Below are 19,386 nucleotides of genomic sequence, written 5' to 3' on the forward strand. Positions count from 1 at the left end.
GGACATTAGTATTTTTATAAAAACATTACCTAACTTCAACGGTGGAAAATCATTGTGTGATCAGTGAGAGATAAAGCTAGCTGGCTTCCCGTTAAGTGAAATAAATCTCCGTCAATTCGTAATTAACGCGCTCATCGTGAACCCTCGATAAGATATCAAGGAGGTTCCAGACTAGAAAGAAAACTTTATATTGTTTTTAAGTTTGTGAAACTTCTGTTTATAAATCATTGTTTGCAGTAACTATTTGTAATAATTGTTATTGTAAATTGTACTGTTGTGTGTATATTAAAACGTATTTGTGTTAAAAATGAAAACGGTGTGTGTCAATCTTGTTGGCAAATATCGTAAATTAACTAATATATCAGCATATATTTAAATGTTAAGTCCAAAGTACAGTTTAATTACTAAATTTAAATTATCAGTTAACTCAGCTTCGGAATAATATACGTAACAAGGGTCACTCCTTGAATGGTAAGGCACTATCCAAAGTGAATCAAGTTAAATTCGTTGTTCAACAGAACAATTCTGACTGAATAGAAAGAACATAGGCTGATGGGATGGAAGTAGGAGGCCCAGTAAGCATGTGGTAATACACTACATGTTGAACAAGCTTCCAGAAATAAAGTCTGTGTGTGTAATAATGTCACTCACACAGGACTAAGTATAAGTCACCATCATTTGAGAATTCATGATTAAAAATTAAAGCTTTTGAAACAAATGCCAAAGAAAATAAATATCAAAGTTCTGTTAACAAATGCAAATATATTGTCAAACTTAGCTCAGATGAGAAATTTTGAACACATCTGTTTAATACAATGCTAAGGAGAAGAATGAAGTTATCAAAAGTGCAAATGCATAAAGGGAGTTACTGCATATGGAAGTTAAGTTACCCTCGTATTGTTGGAGGGCTTTCATCACATGATGACATCATCATGCACCAACACAGTTCATGTTAAATACATGAATTTAGGTAAGAGTTACGTCAAGGCTTGTGGCATGCAAGTCTCATAGGCAGAATGTGTGAGTAAGATAATATTTCTGTGTGTGAGTGAGTTATTGTCTTGGAAGACAATTTTACTAAAAAGGAGTGGAATAAGAATAGACTGAGTAAGTAGAGCCACTACCATAGAATCCAGATGTATGGGCCCCAAAAGGACTACCAAAAAATATACAAGTTTTATAAAATGAAAAAAAAATATTATTAAAAAATAAGATGTTAAATTTAAGTTTCAATAACTTATCTCCTTCGGTATTAGGTAACAAGTATCAAGGAATGAACAGAGTTTAAGTATTAAAAGTGAACAACATCTGATTGAGTTAGTTATTATCTTTTATATTAATTTACCCATGTTTTGAATTTAAAACAGAAGACTTGACAATGTTATGTTAGGATTTCAGAATAGTCAAACTATGTACATGTATACAGTGTGTACTCCCAACTAATTAACTCTCAATTTCACTTGCTTTCAAGAAAGCATAGCAAGTTAAGTTTCAAGCAATTGTAATTGTAAAAATTATTGAATCAAAATACTACTGTCATTTTTTTTTAGGAAAATTATGTCAGATGATTATGTAGCAGAGAAATGGCCAGGGAATAAAGGAAAATGTTAGTGGGTGAATGTTGCCTCAAAGGTTTTTCAGGTCTTTGCTACAATCACTCTTAGAAGTAAAGATTCAATAAATGATTCTAGAATGTGTTAAGTAATAGTCAACCAGATAATATATAAAACTTAGTCTGGTGTAAGTGAATCAGTGTTGAATTGGTTCAAAAAAATACTTCAATGGGAAAGCTTATTAAAGCATACAGATTTATGTTATGGTGGTCTTTCTGGCATAAAAATAATGCACTATCACTTGAAAGTAATGATTGTATATTCAAGTAACTTGTGAACAGTATTCACAAGTTTGAATGATAAAGATAAACTTATGTAAAAAATCAAACAATAAACTAAAAGTAGAATTGCTTCGATGTACCTTTTAGTGCAGAACTCAAAGTATCTACAAAGACCTCAACTTACTCATTCATATGAAAATACCTCTTCACAGGTAAAGCTGATGAAGCAGCTACTGCCAAGTTACTGCTGCCTGTATCTATCAACAAGGCTAACTGAAATATAAAAAAAAAGACTCACAAGTGACATTTTATCATTAAAAAAGATAAAACATTTTTATTATTATCTACCCTGGATGAACTGTAACAAAATTTGGCATGCTAAAAAGACATGAATAATTGAAGATGGCAAGACATAAATGTAACATCAAAATACTTATGTTCTACACTAAAATACACAGAACATTTAATCTGATAGTTAACATACAATTTTAAAACATTTTTTTTAATTACAGAGTGATCAGTTTTATTTATCTAAGTCAACATCTTTTGTTTTGTTTTACATTACAGTTTACTATTTAAACCAGGAAGTATTTAATTATTATCATTAGCTGATGATCCACTTAATATTAAAAAATATATACATGTGGACTAGTTATTTTATACTTAATGAAACTGAGGATGACCTAAAACAGAAGTTGACAAAGATAAGCTTATTCTTGTACCTTTTGTGATGAAAGTGCACTTTATATTAACCACTGTACAAATTGTTGTTGAATATTTAAAGCTTGAGATCAGTAAAACATATTAGCCAGTCTATAAACTTAAGAAAATTTAATAACTCAGATTTTATCACAGCAAGATATTTCATTATTGAAGAAGACTTACTTCATTTAATTAAGAATATTTGGTCTACAGGATTTTTTATTTTTGGTCAGTCTCTAAATAAAAACATATAGGCAATCAAATCCAAATCTCTTTTGTGAGATTTTGTGACGAATCAATGTACCCATAGTGTTATATCCTTTCTATAAGAAATATATTTATAGCTAATCATTATTTGAAATGAGAAGAAGACGAAACCCACTTATTTCTAACAGATGTTCTTTATTTTCTACCACTTAAATTTCACATCTTTGGAATTAAAATGAATTTCAAACCTTTGAAATACAGAAAGCCTTTCCTTGTTGACTTTGACTCACAATGACAGTATGCATCACTTACCCATAATTTCCACACTTCTACTTTCCAGCCACATTTCATTTCTAAGTTGCAGTCATCATGAAAACCATATATTGCCCATTTGTAGGGAGGCAAGAAGAAAGGTATTTCAGAGGTAAGTACCCATTTGAAATTCATTTTAATCCAAAAAATGTAAAATTAAAATCAGGTAGATTTTCCTCTGATATACTAAAATCCAGAATATCCACATTGAAAAAAAGGTGAAACTGAAGAGAGTAAAGATTATGCAAAAATATATATTTCACGCACACACATTAACACAAGAAATTAAGTACATATTAAGCTGTGGAGATTAAATTAACATATCCTAGTGATTCTTATTTTACAAATTAGATTGTATGCGAACATGTACTTACTTTCTGTGGAGGTGAGCCTATGTTAACTAAGACATAATACCCATCATCAAAATTTCCACCGATACTTGCATTAACAACTGTCTTGACTTGATTTAGATATCGTTCTTCTTGGTGGAGGGGTAAAACTATAACTGATGCTTCAATAAGGTTGATCAACTGAATCATAAAGTTGAGTATACAAAAATGGTAGATCATGATCAATAAAAGTGTACTCTGGAGGTGCAAAACAATCAAAAATGTTGCATCATACAGTGATCCGTACCAAGATTCCTGAGGAGAAATCAAAATGTGGTTTACAATAGTGAGAAAAGTGGAATTTATTACACAATTAAATAATTTCCACTAAAAACGTTAAAGGCACAAAAGCTCAGTGAATAGACTGGGAGATTAAAAGATATTATAGATCCTTGTATATTAAATGATGCATCATACACTGAAAGTATTTCAAAAATCCATGGAAAAGTTAAAGTTAAGAGGATACTGGTTAAAGTAAAATAATGATTAAAAAATGATAACCAGAATTACAGTACATAGTAGGACTATCAAGAACCACTATAGTGGTTCATAATAGGAATTCCCTGTTTGGTCTTCTTTATTATTATTTATTATTTTTCCACTAGCCTACAGCAAAAATGGCTGTGAGTATTGTAATAAAACCTGGACAGTATTACCAAATGCATCATTTCACATTGTGTATAGTAGTTTTAAGTTTATTTAACTACCTAGCAAATAACAGTGGCTGTATAATCATTGACACCCAATCATTTTAATGTAGTCTGTGGTTTATGTGTAGCCTTATAATCTACTACATGCATACGTATATAGCTGTGTACAGGCCACTGATGTAATTTAATGTTTATATCACAAGCATGATACAGGTACCATAGCAATTAACTTACTGTTGCAACTGTATTGATGTCACGTATCATTTGTTTAGGTATAGGGTTCCTGTCCTTTCAAACATGATGCTGCTGACAAGATAACATTTTTTATCACTGCATGATCAATTTTGGCCATGTCACACAAACGTTTAGGCCATCTCCCACAACAGAAATCTTTAAGCCATAATTTAAATATAGTACCATAATATAGTACCAAGCTCAGTTTCAAACATTGGATGAGCCACAGTGATGGTTGATGGTAAGTGTCGATTTATAGCCAACACTGCAAATTTTAGATACTGCAGATAAAGTAGCCATACTTGAAGCTGACTATAAGGAGTGGCAAGAATTATGCAAGCAGAAGATAGTGAAAATTATGGCAATTCTAGGCAAAAGTGAGGCAGAAATTTTGTAGCTATATATTTTATCTAGAAAATATTTAGTTTCAGATAAAGTATGCAGTAGCAACAGCCTATCAGGGTTTAGGGTCGTCACAGTGTAAGAGGGTCATAAAATTGTCATGACCCAAACTCCATTAGAAAAGAAGGGGGGAAAGGTATATTTATATAATCAATTCATAACTGTTAATTAACACATTTACAACCTTGTAGAGTGTGCATAATGAAATCTGGCTACCTGCAGCAAAACCATGACCAACCTTACTGTGACCAGTGGAGAGGACGAGAAGGAAGAGGGAAATATAACAACTATAAAAAATATTAAAAATGCTTGTTTGTATACATATCCCATTATATTATGACACACTGTCTTATATTTGCATTGAATAAATATGCATGCATCTTTACAAATTGAAAAAAATCATATAGCTATTTATATATCTGGCTTTACAACTTAAACTATAAAGCCTGCATGTATATAGATAGATATAAATACTAGCCAACATGCATTGCATGAATGTATAAAACTTGTGCGATTACAAAATCCAGTACGTGCACCATTAGAGTATAGTTCAGTAGTCCCTCCAATCCAGTGTTTATAGACTCCCTATATAGCTACGAGGTAGAAGTATAGTAGCTATACATATATTTTACAAGCATATACATGACATGTGGTATACTGATCATCATGCATAATAGAGATCATACATTCAGTACCACTATCAATGATGACAGGAGCAATAGCCATCTAATCTGCATGTAGCCTTTTAAACATTAAACTTGTTTACTTATTGTAATTGTAGATGTACTCTATTACCTCTGTAGCTTGGGAAGTAATGTTGGCACTATGTTTTAAACATTAAACTTGTTTACTTATTGTAATTGTAGATGTACTCTATTACCTCTGTAGCTTGGGGAAGTAATGTCAGCACTATGTTTCAAACATTAACTCTTGTTTATTTTTTGTGATTGCATTTTCACTAGAAGCTACCTATCTTGTTTCTTTAGGTTCATAATAAACATAAGTCTGAATAATAGCACTATTTGAGAGTTTAGTTTAATGAAATAATTAGTTGGTGCATGATGGTCTCTCGGGATACAGTAACAATCCTCAGATTCATAGTGCTGACATTACTTCCTCAAGCTACAGAGGTAATAGAGTACATCTACAATTACAATAAGTAAACAAGTTTAATGTTTAAAACATAGTGCTAACATTACTTCCCCAAGCTACAGAGGTAATAGAGTACTTCTTCAGTTACTGAATAAAATTCCCAGTTGTAATAACCAACTAGGGAAAATCATGACTTGTCACAATCAAAATAAAATATTCAAATAACAAATATCTGTTCTCAAATTAATAGTTTTCAAGTGATATTAGTTTTGTGAATACTTTTTTTTGTCACAAAATTAGGACTGTAGGCAGGTGGTCACGTATCCTTTAAAAGCTTTTTTTTCAGTTGACCACTAACGAAATAAGTTGGGGAAAAAACTAAAATCAATATTCTGTTGTACATTGTAGTTATTTTTGAACTCTATATATAGTTTCAGCAATCAACAGGATTATTTATCAACAAAAAAGAAAAAACTTTTGTTTTGGCAAGGCCAAAAATGAATTTTGACATCACGTTAGATTGTAAAACATCATAATGGAAATCTAAGTTTAATGACTTACACGTTTTTTTAAGTTCTAAAAGAATAAAGTTTTTATTCACCGAGTGATATTCACATGTTACTTAACATAATTTCTTTCATTATTGATCATCAAAATGAACATGGGATTGAGATGGAAACATGTATATCTACAGCATTTGCGATTCAAAATTGACACTTTGCTCCAGTGTTTTTGTTTTCTTTTCTTTTAGAAATATTATGCATATGCAGATAATATAATTGCCTCATTACCATATTCCAGTTGTCATTCCCAATACTCATTTTCATAGTAAACCAATCTCTAGCAGTATGATGGTGATTGAACTTTATCATTTTTATTTTTTCTGTTTTATTATATACTTACATAACCCTGTCTGTAACTGATTTCGTTAATTGAAAAAAATATAGTGTGTTGCAATAAACACAGTTTGTTCTATATCTTCCTATGCAAGATATGTACAAACTGGGATTTTATGTTTTCTTTTCTTACAATTTTTCTCTATACTGTAGTGATACTTCTTGATAATGTCATCATTATGTATTTTTGGTATTTAATTAACAATTAAATCATGTATGAGAATAGCTTACCATAATATTAATAGGGCCAGTCTAAGTCTTGGAAGTTAGAGACAACAACAACAAAAAGAAAGTAAGGTAGTGTGCTCCACTAATATTAGTAATATTACATGGCCATTCTTGTTGTATATATTATTTGTTACTTATATGTTTTTATTATAAACTAATAATAAAGATTATTTTGCATTTTTGGCTTAGAATGTGATATCACTATATCCTCAGTATTTGGATTTATGACTAACTTAGAACTTCACAGTAAGGAAAGAATAAATAAAAAAGCCCTATAATTTAAAATTATACTCCAGCAATACAACTTGGAAAGCATTCGTCATTAGTTTGATTCGGCAGTAAAAACGTTTTTATTTTTAAATCTTCTAAGCTGGTCGAACTTCGTCAAATATTATGTTTATGGCCAGAAAGATATTTAATTTTAACAACGAACCTAACTGATGAAATAGTGCTTTCTAGTCTTTTAATATTAAGTAACAGCGTAAGAACAATTGATTTAATTAGCTAAAGCTATATTGAAATAAATAACTTATATTTTTATGACAAATTTAGACAATATTATCAGTACTCATTCAGGTAGCTTGCTCTAATCTGAAGTTAGTGTTAGTGCTAAGTCATTTTTTTATATTAATACATTACCTCAAACAAGACTTATGGTTGTTACTAAAAATAAAACATAAAATAAGGTGTTTGTGGCAGAAACATTTTATACAAAAATTACACTTCAATAAAATTTAAAGTTTACAAAATAAAGAAATACAACTCGAATTTCATATTTTGTACGTCTCAGTTTACTATTTTAGTATTTATTCAAACAGTAAATAGGCCTAATATACAAACCTGCCATCTGCTGGATCAAGACACAGTCGTAACTTCAGTAATAATAATAATATAATAATTCTATTTCCCACTTACTACATAAATGTGTGTTCCCTGGTGGATCAGCGTGTAAGTTTACAAATTTACACTATAAACCTGCGATTTCCCGAGTTGGACAACTTGTAGATAGTTCATTGTGTACCTTCACGATAAAAACAAACAAATAATTACTATATATATATATATATATGTCTAGTGGATAATTATCATATAAAATCGATAGTATATATATATATATATATATTTATATATGCTTCAAAATATGAGGTCTTGCAAGAATTACGACAGTCATATTGTCTATTTCGACAGCGCGTTTATGCAATAGGTTATAAACCTTTAAATAAAAGTCCAGAGATACGGCTTTTGAGAGGATTGTAAATATAAATAAACAATGTACTCAAAAGCTGTATCTTTGGACTTTTATATAAAGTGTATAGTGGATTTTCTCTCCTCACAACATGTTATGACCCTTTTGGATACCTATCACTAAGCACTGTAGAGCTTAGTATGTAGGGATGGACGGAGAAAAAAATGTCTGCTTCATTCAATCTGTTACTCTTAGATGCTTATAAATATCTGGTTAAGTTGACTTATAGCCTTGTTTGAGCACCTAATTAGCATTATCGAGTGTTTTACAGCTTGTATAACAGTGATGTTATTCTGTTTTTTCTATCACACGTATTTTTCTTGTGAAATAATGAAAAGGAAAACTACTACTTAGCAGTGAGTTTAGTTTATAAGCATATATTATTTCTATGTTTCATAAACACCAGTTTCATTTCTAGTAGCTAGATGACAGGTTGTTCTTATATAACGACCGTTTCTGACTTTCATGCATAAACACAATAGCTGTCAAAAATAAAAAGAAAGAAAGAATAATTCAAATTAATAATCAAGGAGATCAAGTATTTATGCAACTGACAAATCTATGCACAGGTTATTGGTGTGTGAGTTTTAAAACACCAGTTTCTTAATTATTAAAACAATGCATTATATAGAGGTCTACTTTTCTTCAAATTTTGAGTAGGGCCGAGCCTGGTAATTGTGTGTGGATGCTTAATATCATACTTCATGGCCTGGGATCTTTATGATCTCCTACCTATTAATCAGCATAATCCTAGTATGTTGTGAAGTCTATTTTATGCATATGCAGTGAGTTGAGATGAAGTTTGAAGGAATGGGCTCTGTCAATATCCTTTTAATGTCAGTCCAGTGATTCGGGGTATTTGTATCATCCTGAAGGAACCATTCTCGCTTCACTGGCCCCCAACGTAAATCAAAATTAGAGAAACTGATATGATATTAACAATATATATTACGATTTGAATAGAGCTGTTTAAACATTTGTTTAACAACAAGTTTGTTTGTTTGTTTGGAATTAGGCATAAAGCTACACAATGGGCTATCTGTACTCTGCCCACCACAGGTATTGAAACCTGATTTCTAGCGTTGTAAGTCCGCAGACATACCGCTGTGCCACTGGGGGGCTAGCAACAAGTAAAAGCTTTGAATGGTCTATTCTTTCATTGGGGGGGGGGGTGTCTGTAGGCCAGACTAATTTCGGAGAATTCCACTCCTCATCAGTGACCATAGACATTACCACCAATGAAATATCAGACCAAACCAAGCCTTTATAGTAGTGAGGTATCGAAATGGTGTATTTAAGGAGGGAAACAAGTAATAGAAACAATTTTGCAAAAATTTAGTATAATATGGGGATGGCAATGCCAAAAAGTACAGAAATAAGGTAGGGAATAATACACAAAAACATGCAAAAATCACTACCTAAGGAGCCAAATATTTTTAAGAATAATTTTTATCTACAACTAAATGTTAGATTAATGTCATTTGCATGAATTCAGGTTTGAATAAAGCATTTAAACTGAAAAGTGTTATATAATCTTACAATGGCTAGTAACCATAAGCTTTTAAAATTGACTCACTACTTACTGGCTACTTATGTAGGGATTTTGTATGGTTTTGTGTATTTATTCCTACGTTGTCTTTGTATTTTTTTACTTTCCCACTCCTACATCAAAGTAACTTTTGCAAATATTTATTACTTGTATAAAGTACTATAACGTGTTAATTGAGTTGATTCAACGGGTCGGAAACTTCGACAAGGCATTCAGTCAATATTTTATGACACTGTTGGATACCGATTTACAGAGCCATAATGCATTATAGCAACATCATGTGATTGAAAATTACGTTATCACTAGTTTGTTCGGTAACACTTATGACTCTGATGGTTTGTTATAAATTTAAGCCACAACCCATGTAAGTGTTTTTGTTTGGTGGGTTCTTTTAGTGTCTTTTTTTAAGAATATTCTGAGTCACTTTTTCATGAAATGTTTCAATAATGAATTCCGTAATGTTGAAAAAATACATTTAATACTATTGTCTTATGACAAATATTATTTACTACTAGCTGGAGTACCCGTCCCAAGATCACCTGACAGGTGTGAGTAAGTTAGGGGCTCGTGACTTGAACTTAGACAATGACGACTCTAATTGGAGGTTTGAGGAGTCGACTACAAGTCTGTATATATAGCAACACAAACACATCTCATATGCACAGAAATAAACAGCAGTACACTCACTAAAATTAGGGGGTCCATACACATAGAGTTATTGGAGAGGCCTGGGCTCTTGCTTGTCCCGCCACTTTTGCACGCTTCTGCCTGTTTACATCTTCAGTACTCCCCAGTGTGGTTCCTTATTCTCCTGGCGACATCTTACAGCTTTATACTTCGCAAAGGCTTTTACCCATTTTCTTGAAAAGCGTCGACTTTCTTACTCTTTCCGAAATCTGCCAAGCCTCCTGTATATGTTGGTTGATATTGTCTCATCAGCTTCAGTAATGTTTTCAGTAAAACCTGGGTAATAATTCTTATTTGCATACAACGTACGCTTATTATGGACCATAATTTAACCACTAGTACTCAAGCTGGTGTTTGCCAACACACATCAACTCCTAAAACTTCCAGACATCATCTGAAATAATATCAATTAACTTAAACCTTCGTGTATTATGTTATTTGGCTATTGACGTTATCTGTCATCGTGACATCGTCAACAGATTCTGCCACACGGTACGCTCTGCTACTTTTGTCTTGTTGATACATTCATATCTCCAATATCGACAAGAAACTGTCTTCATTGAGAGCACTCATTCTTTTTCCTTCTTGAGTGTAGGAATTCCACAAGGCTCGATTCTGTCACCCCTGCTTTACACATGATATGTTACTGATATGTTCATTCATAAATTTCCAGTCCATATCTTTTAATACGCCAATTTCGCAGCGCTCGTTGCCACCTACAAGACAATAGTCACTTTCAAAAAAGAACAAAGTCCTATAGGTTGCAGCCAACATCTTCTTTGTTTGGAATCTCTGCTAATGTTTTACCATTAGCTCTAGCAAAACTAAAGCCATTCCCTTCAATCCAATCCACCAAAAGTTTCGACCTTTCCGGGACCTATTATTTTTCATATCTAAATTGAGCGTTATTCCCATCTGCCTTTGCAATACAGTCAAATATATTGGAATCATATTTCATAATCTACTTACCTGGAAGTCCCACCTTGTAAATCTTGAACAAAAGATCATCTCTCAACTCCATCTGCTCCGAAAATTAATGGGAATTTCTTGGAGTTTAAACCCACCATTCCTGTATACGTAAAAAGTCTTTATTCGATCTTATCTGTATCTCTGCATCTCTTCTAGTAGATTGAAACATACAAATACGTAGTACAACTCAGGAATTTTATGACCTTATCTATTTTCCGAAGATCCTAGGTCTAATCAGAAATATTAAAATTTTATATATTCACAGCTGTGTCCGGACCCCTGATGAATATTTGAAGGTTCTCTCTCTCTCTTCCTATTTACTATCTTCAGGCACTCTTACCATCTGCAGAACATTTGTTCAACCTTTATGTGATATCATAGCAACCAGGTGATCCTGCTCATGAAGATGTTTTCATGTAGAACCTACCAAACCATATCTATCCTCTATGCTGAGGGTTAACTATTCTTTGAATATTTCTACTGTTGATTCAACTCCGTTTTTTTCCTCTGTTTGTTGTTTAAAAATCTATATATTCACTTTCATGACATGTTGAGTTTCATCTCATACACACCTGTGTTTTCATTATTTCCTGGCTAAAAAAGAAGGCGTAGCCCTCTGTTGGTTCGCCAACTTCTTAGATGGAATTAAATCGCATATTGAAAACGAAAAGGATAACAATTTTTTTCTTGGATATTTTGATAGTCAGAACGAACGTGAAACCTGTTATTGCTGTATATCAAAAACCAGAAAAATATTTAACTATATTTTTACTTATTTCCATGCCACCTCGGTGGACACAGCAGATAGCCCGATGTAGCCTTGCTATAAGAAACACACACACACATACAGAACTTATCACCTGGAAACGCTTGCCATGAAATTAAAAAATATGTTTACTATGTTCAAAGAACTTTATCACCTATAACGATAAAACCCCTTTATATTGGCTACAACAAACATTTAGACTCCCCCTGACAAAAAATAAGAAGAATAACTTTAGAATCACATACAAATATTTGAATACTATTGAAATTTGCCTAGTTTCAAATAAATACACACCTTAAGATAAAATACAAGGTGTTTATATTATACCATGTCAATCCCATGAGAAAGGTTATTTAGGTGAAACTGGAAGAAGTGTTAACATGAGAGTTGATGAGCATAAAAAACAAACCATTAAATATGGAAAGAGAAACAATACCATTCTTTTTCATATAAGAGATGATTTTGGCCATAAAACTTATTGGATAACTACATAATAAAAAACAATGTTGAAAGCTGTTTAGTCAAAAACTTGTACATTTTCAACATTTCTCAAGCTAAACAGCTTTTTGAATTCGAGGTGCAAGGGTCACATAGCCATTATTTACCAGTTTCCATGCCAGAAGACAACGTGAGACTGAAGAGGACGGATGAATTTTCGAAATTAGTTTCTTTAATTTCAAGTCTTATGATAATTTGTTCTGTTGTTTTTGTTTTCACTAGCTTTTTCCCAACAATATTACTGATCACTTAAAAAAAGTTTCAAAGGAGGAGAGGAAATAAAATATTTGTTTTAATAACCAGTTTATTTCTAAGTTTGTTGCTTTAAAAGAAATTAAGTGTAAGAAGAAGACTGTGTTATATTTAAATAAAGGATATTTGTCTTATGGATAGACTTTCTTTTATTAACAGTTCAAGATCAGAATTACTGTTACCGATAATGAATCTGTGAGCCTACATTTCTTTTTTTTTCTTCCTCCGTTGTAATTGGTTTCCGTACCAATGCATAGTTTCACAAGAGGCTTTGTTGGAGACAAGTAAGGCTATGGTGAGGGTGGGAGGCTACGCTATGCGTAATTTGCATATATGTGTTAATCCAGACTGACCATTTGTCTCATCTCCTCAAACAAATGACATCTCTGCTAGAGCATGATCTGTGTGGAATAGGTTTGGAAAAACTGAAAAGCACAGAAGAAACATTAAATCGCAGTATGTCGTTCTCATTGTTTTTTACAGTTAGATACGTACGACTATATTAGATGAAGATTTTTTTTTCAAAAAGCATTGATGAAAAAATAACCGAATACAGAAAACTACATTATGTGTAAGTTTGCCTGAAATAGCAAAATTATTACATTTATAAAGGATGTGTATGTAGCCCTCTGATAGTTTCATAGACCAGAATTGTAATCCTATTGCTTAAGTCATTGTCATCAGTATTACTTGAAGACGTATAATAATATGGGACTCTAGTTTCGTAGTCAAACCTTGCTTTTGGATAAAGGTTATATCTATATAAATACAATAGTACTATCTATTGTCTGTTGTATGTCCATCTAACTATTTAGCAGGGTGTGGATGGTTCTTCACCAAAATTGATATGGAGGTTCATTAAGTCCACGCGGGGGTACACACAGATTTTCAGTTTTGCATTTTGCGGTTTTTATGGGCGTTTTTTATCAATACTTCGCCTCCTGTGAATGGATCTTCATTAAATTTGGCATAAAGGTTTGTTGGGTTCATGCGGAGATACACACGAAGTTGCAGTTTCACATTTTGTTTTTTGCAAATTTTATGGGAATTCTTGCTTTTTTTTTTTTTTACAATTAAGGGAAGCAACTTTTCATGTCCTAAGATAACCTTTCATTAATCACGAATTTACATAACTTCTGTCCAGGGGACAGGTACTCCAGCTAGTGTAATACTAAGTTGTTAAACTTGCTTTTCAATCTGTTACTGCTATCTTTACATTCTTCTAACTTGAACATTAAACCTGTTTTGTTAAATAATACCCAAAGCACTGATATATTATATTGTTGTAGTTTTATATTATTTTCAATTGTTATTTAAAAATCAGATTTTTAAAGGCATTGTTAATAAACTGCATCTGTATAGGAAGTTTTTGGACTATGTTTCGAGCTGCTAGAGCAGATCTTTATCAAATCATCAAAATCAAATAATATGTATAATTACACAATATTCTTGGAAAAGTTGCGATAAGTTTTAATAATTGTTGTAATTCCATATAATTCTTTGCACTTTACTATTACTGTAACGGCAGATGGTGTATTATTATTTTTAGAAATATATGTTGTTCACTTGCATTCATTACATTTTGTTTGTTTTTCACTCATTTCTAATTTTATAATCATTAGCCTAAGATGACTCCAAATAAGCAGTTCAAAGCTTATTTAGTAAAATTGAACGTGGAGATAGAAACGCGATGGAGTTGTTTATTTCTTGATATCTCTTATTTTACTGTTTTCTTTATCATTATGTTTCTTCTCTATATACAACTTTCGTAATTTTTGGTGAGTCTGTGATAAATGTCCACTTGTTATGGTATGGACGCCTTTTTAAAGCTTGCCTGGCATGGCTAGGTGGTTATGGCGCTCGACTCGCAATCTGGTTCGAATCTCCGTCCCACCAAACACGCTCGCCCTTTCAGCCGTGGGGGCGTTGTGAGTGATGGTCAATCCCACTATTCGTTGGTATAAGAGTAGCCCAAGAGTTGGCGGTGGCTGGTGATGACTAACTGCCTCCCCGCTAGTCTTTCACTGCTAAATTAGGGACGGCTAGCGCAGATAGCCCTCTTGTAGCTTTGCGCGAAATTCATAACAAACCAAACCAACCAATTTTTCAAGCTGGCGAAGCAGGATTACATTTAATTATACTTGTCATAAAACCTTAATACTAAACCTATAATAGTTTTCACACTGCGTTATCTATCTAGTCCCTTAAAGATTTTCGAGAATTAGAAAGGTGCAAATTTAATTGTTCCACTAGTCCTAGTTATTCCCATACCCATAACATCATATTTAAACAATATGGTGTATAAATTACAATCAAATCTACTAATGAAACAGCAAATTGTGATTTTTTTTTTTACAAAACCAATATTCATGGCTAGTTCTAATTTGGGGTAATATAATTGTAATTAATCTTTTAAATGTCATACCTAAACATAATATTGTTATTTAAATGCATCACTACTAATTTAAATTATAAAGCTAAGGTATTAATTTAATTTAATAATTTCATAAAATCATTTAAAATTTAGTTTAATTTATAAAAGAACAAAAGATAGACAGTAATTGAATTGATATACAATTTTCCCACAGTTACCAACTGGTAGAATTTTACAACTTCATAACTCTAGATGTTTCTGGATGAGTACCTAAAATTCAATAGTAATTGCATAAAGTGTCAAATACTTTGAAATTTTAAAGAAAAATAAAGAAACTTATGTCGTATTCGTTCTTTAGTTTGCACAAACTATTAGCTGTGTGCATGAGGTTCCTTATAAGGCAGAACCAGTTAAACAGGTTATTAATCTCTTTTAATAACGAAAACCAGATCATATGAAAAATTTCAGATGTATGATTGATCTTCCGGCCATATCAATACCAGACGTCCTCCTCTCGACGAGGTATTACATAATAATTAGCAGCATGAAGCATTTCTTCAGTGACGCGCATCTTGTAATGTTGAATCTGATTTTTTGCTCAAGCGTTAACATTGTATTGAGTAGTTGTTAAATGAATGGGCTCTAACATCAAACTACAATTCCCAATGCTACCTCATAAGCAAATTCTATTTCAAGGTCCCCCTTCAGCGTTACCTATGATCTATTTTCTTTCGTAATTGTATTCTGCATATGTTTTTACACATCTGTACCAACTGGCAAAAAATGTAGATTCTGTGCTTCTTCTAATATCTATATGCATTTATATTTAAATTATTTTGTGTCAGCCTTGAAATTATGAAATATTTTTTATAGCAACATACTTGTTTTGCTCACTTTTATTCATTCTTCTTGTAATGTGCTATTGAGGCCTTTTAAGTACGTCTTTCAAATGACCTTGTTACAAAGTTTAATGTCACTTTTCTCATGTTATCTGTAAGTGATTTGATTACGTCAAGAAAGAGATAAATTCGAAAACATTATAAATTCTTTAAAAAATGTTGTTATAACATTACTTATATTGTTTAGTACGAAGGGCATCGCTGTTCTTTAATTACATATTAACAATAATTTGAAACTAGTATTGAAACGAATAAGAAAGAAGAAAAAGTAACAAAATTGTATGAAAACCTACATTGTTGGATTGACTTCATTACCTTAATAAGACACTTATTCTAATGAGTAGTATTTTTTATGGTATCAACTGATTGTGATTATATGACACATGTAATGGCATTAAAGAAAACAAAACCTTTACTTCACATAAACGGATAAGCATTTACTAGTCACTGATATGAGTGTTTTAAAATAATTGAGTTAAGCATTATATTTTAAATATACTAATTACTCGCATATGACCTTTTGAGCCAGGCCAACCATGGCCAAGTAGTTAGTGTATCTCGGTGTAAAAATCCGATGGTTAATGATTCGCTTTTCGCTGACAAAATATGCCCGGCATGGCCAGGTGGATAAGGCGCTCGACTCGCAATCAGAGGGTCGCGGGTTCGAATCCCCGTCCCACCAAACATGCTCGCCCTTTCAGCCGTGGGGGCGTTATAATGTGACGGTCAATCCCACTATTCGTTGGTAAAAAGAGTAGCCCAAGAGTTGGATGTGGGTGGTGATGACTAGCTGCCTTCCCTCTAGTCTTACACCCCTAAATTAGGGATGACTAGCGCAGATAGCCCTCGTGTAGCTTTGCACGAAATTAAAAAAACAAAACAAAAACAAACATCGCTGACAAAAAAACTCACTCTGTACTTTTAAGATCGCGGGTGCGCTATATGAATGTTAGACAAATCCCACTATGTGGCCAAACAAGTGTAATCCAAGTTTTGGCTGTGGATACTATTGACTAGCTGTTTTCTCTCTAGTCTATCGGTTAAATATTAGGGACGGCTGTCGCAGTTAATCTTTATGTAACTTTACACGAACATTCTACACAAGAAAGGAAGCCAATCATTTGAGTTTAACATACTTTCATTTCGTATGATTTGAAAAATCATTTTTCAAACACTTCGGGTTGTAAAGAGGATTAAGTACGTTATATTAAAACGATTTCGGAGCCTCGTTACGTACAGTTCATGTGTCCGCGTCCACTCATGCTCTGTATGAATCTTGAGAGTAGCCCTGCAGCATAGTATCCATTCCAAAAGACTCCATTGTAAGGCTGTCATGTTCAAAACACACCATTCCTCTCTACAGATTTTCCAAATTCTATCTAGTGTACGAGGAGTCCATTTCAATAATTCGATCCGCATATATATATGTATAGATGCTGCATCCAGCGACTTTACCAGTATGTTTTCTTATGGAATAACATGGTTATCTATTTTATTCTCATGTTGCTTGAGCTATGTAACAGTTGAACGAGTGGTATGACTGGAAGCCCTTTCATGGTGAATCCATACCCTTTTGGCCACGTTTCCACACAGAAATCCTTCTTTATTATGTTCCGTACTATTGTCTGGGACATACGGACAGCTTTTGACACTGATCTTTATGTTCCTGGATTCTTACCTATTACAAGAAGTCGCTTTTTTGCTTACCACAGATGGCATGTGACTTGTTGCAGATTTCTTTATGGATGGTCCTAGTTCCCCAAGGTTATTAATATTCCATTGTTTTACAATGCCATTAACTACAAGAGATATTTCCATCTTGGAAATTATTAATCCCGATCTGAACACATCTTTATACATATGCTTTAAGGATAACAAATGACCTAATGGTCTTTCTGAACCATCTCACCGACTGTACTAAAGTTCTAAAATAAAAATGAAATATTTCAAGCCAACCCTTATCATTCAAATACTTATCAAGCCTTTCCTTAAGCTCTTAAAAATTAACTGCATTTGACACATCCGTAAGTAACCCATTCCACTTCCCCACCACCCTGTTAGAAGAATATAGATGGCTTAGCTGAAGATGACTTCTACCGTGGCAAAATTATAATTGTGTCCCTTAGTTTTACTACTCTCATCATTAGGTAAGAAAACAAATGACGCAACAACACTACCAATTCCCATAAAACTCTTAACCATCTCAATCAGCTCCATTCTAACTCTTCTTTTTTTAAAATAAAACAATTTCAGAGGTCTTAACCTATCCTCATGTGAAAACTTTTCCATGCTAGATATCATCCTCTTTTAAGCCCTTTTCAAAAATTCAATGTCATTTTTAAGATAAGAAGGTCAAGATTGAACACAATATTCCAAATGTAACCTAACCAGTGATCTACACAATGGCGTGGCTTTTTTAGAGCTGTATTTAATATCTATGTATATACAAGTTAAAATACTATTTGCCCTGCTACTAGCAGCATAACATTGCTTGAATGGCTTAAGAAACTCATCAACCAGAATACTGAGATATTTTTCTTCCATAACACTGTTAGGTTTATTCCCATCAGAATTATACCCATAATTAAAATTGTGATATCCTGCATGCATTACCTTGCATTTATTATTATGATTAAAAGCCATTTGCCATTTATTCACCCAACACACTGAATAATCGAAATCCTTTTGAAAATTAGCATCCTCCTCCTCCTCACAGCAACACCCAATATTTTAATATCATCAGTAAATCTAAATAATGTATTGACCATTCCTTCATCTGTTTCATTGATGTAAATCACAAAGGGCAAAATTTCTAACTCAGACCCCTGAAGTACCCACTTGGGACATAAATCCAGTTTGACTAAACTCTGTTTATAACAACCTTCTTCTTCCTTCCGTCCAGTCGTTGTTCTATCCAATAGGCCAACCTATCCTCCCACACTTACAAAGATATTTTTTTTACAAATGTGTTCTGAAAATCCAGATACACCTAGCAACATAAGTAGCAACCTTTTTAAAGAATGTAGAAATATTAGAAAGACAAGATTTTACCCTAGTGAAACCATGCTGACTATCCAACAAAATTTTAAATTTTGTTAAATGACTTTGCATTTCATCAGCCTGGAAAAAAACCTTTCCCACTACCGATGTCAGACTAATAGGTCTATAATTACTGGGATAGTTTTTTATCAACTCTCTTG

The 19,386-nt window shown here is 32.7% G+C and overlaps 1 protein-coding gene across 1 annotated transcript in view; it reads right to left on the minus strand.

The window, feature by feature from the left end:
• The window catches only part of LOC106460967 (beta-secretase 1-like), a 40,909-nt gene extending 33,148 nt beyond the window's left edge, over positions 1-7,761 (minus strand). Inside the window, exons 1-3 of the mRNA XM_013920730.2 lie at positions 7,586-7,761; positions 3,430-3,699; positions 2,019-2,107 (exon numbers count right to left, since the gene is read on the minus strand). Of these exons, the coding sequence (XP_013776184.1) occupies positions 2,019-2,107; positions 3,430-3,624 (284 nt within the window). The 5' untranslated portion in view covers positions 3,625-3,699; positions 7,586-7,761. The remainder of the gene's footprint in view (positions 1-2,018; positions 2,108-3,429; positions 3,700-7,585) is intronic.
• Positions 7,762-19,386: the final 11,625 nt, after the last annotated feature.

Source organism: Limulus polyphemus, unplaced genomic scaffold, assembly GCF_000517525.1.
Source record: "Limulus polyphemus unplaced genomic scaffold, Limulus_polyphemus-2.1.2 Scaffold871, whole genome shotgun sequence".
NCBI classification, from domain to species: Eukaryota; Metazoa; Arthropoda; class Merostomata; order Xiphosura; family Limulidae; genus Limulus; species Limulus polyphemus.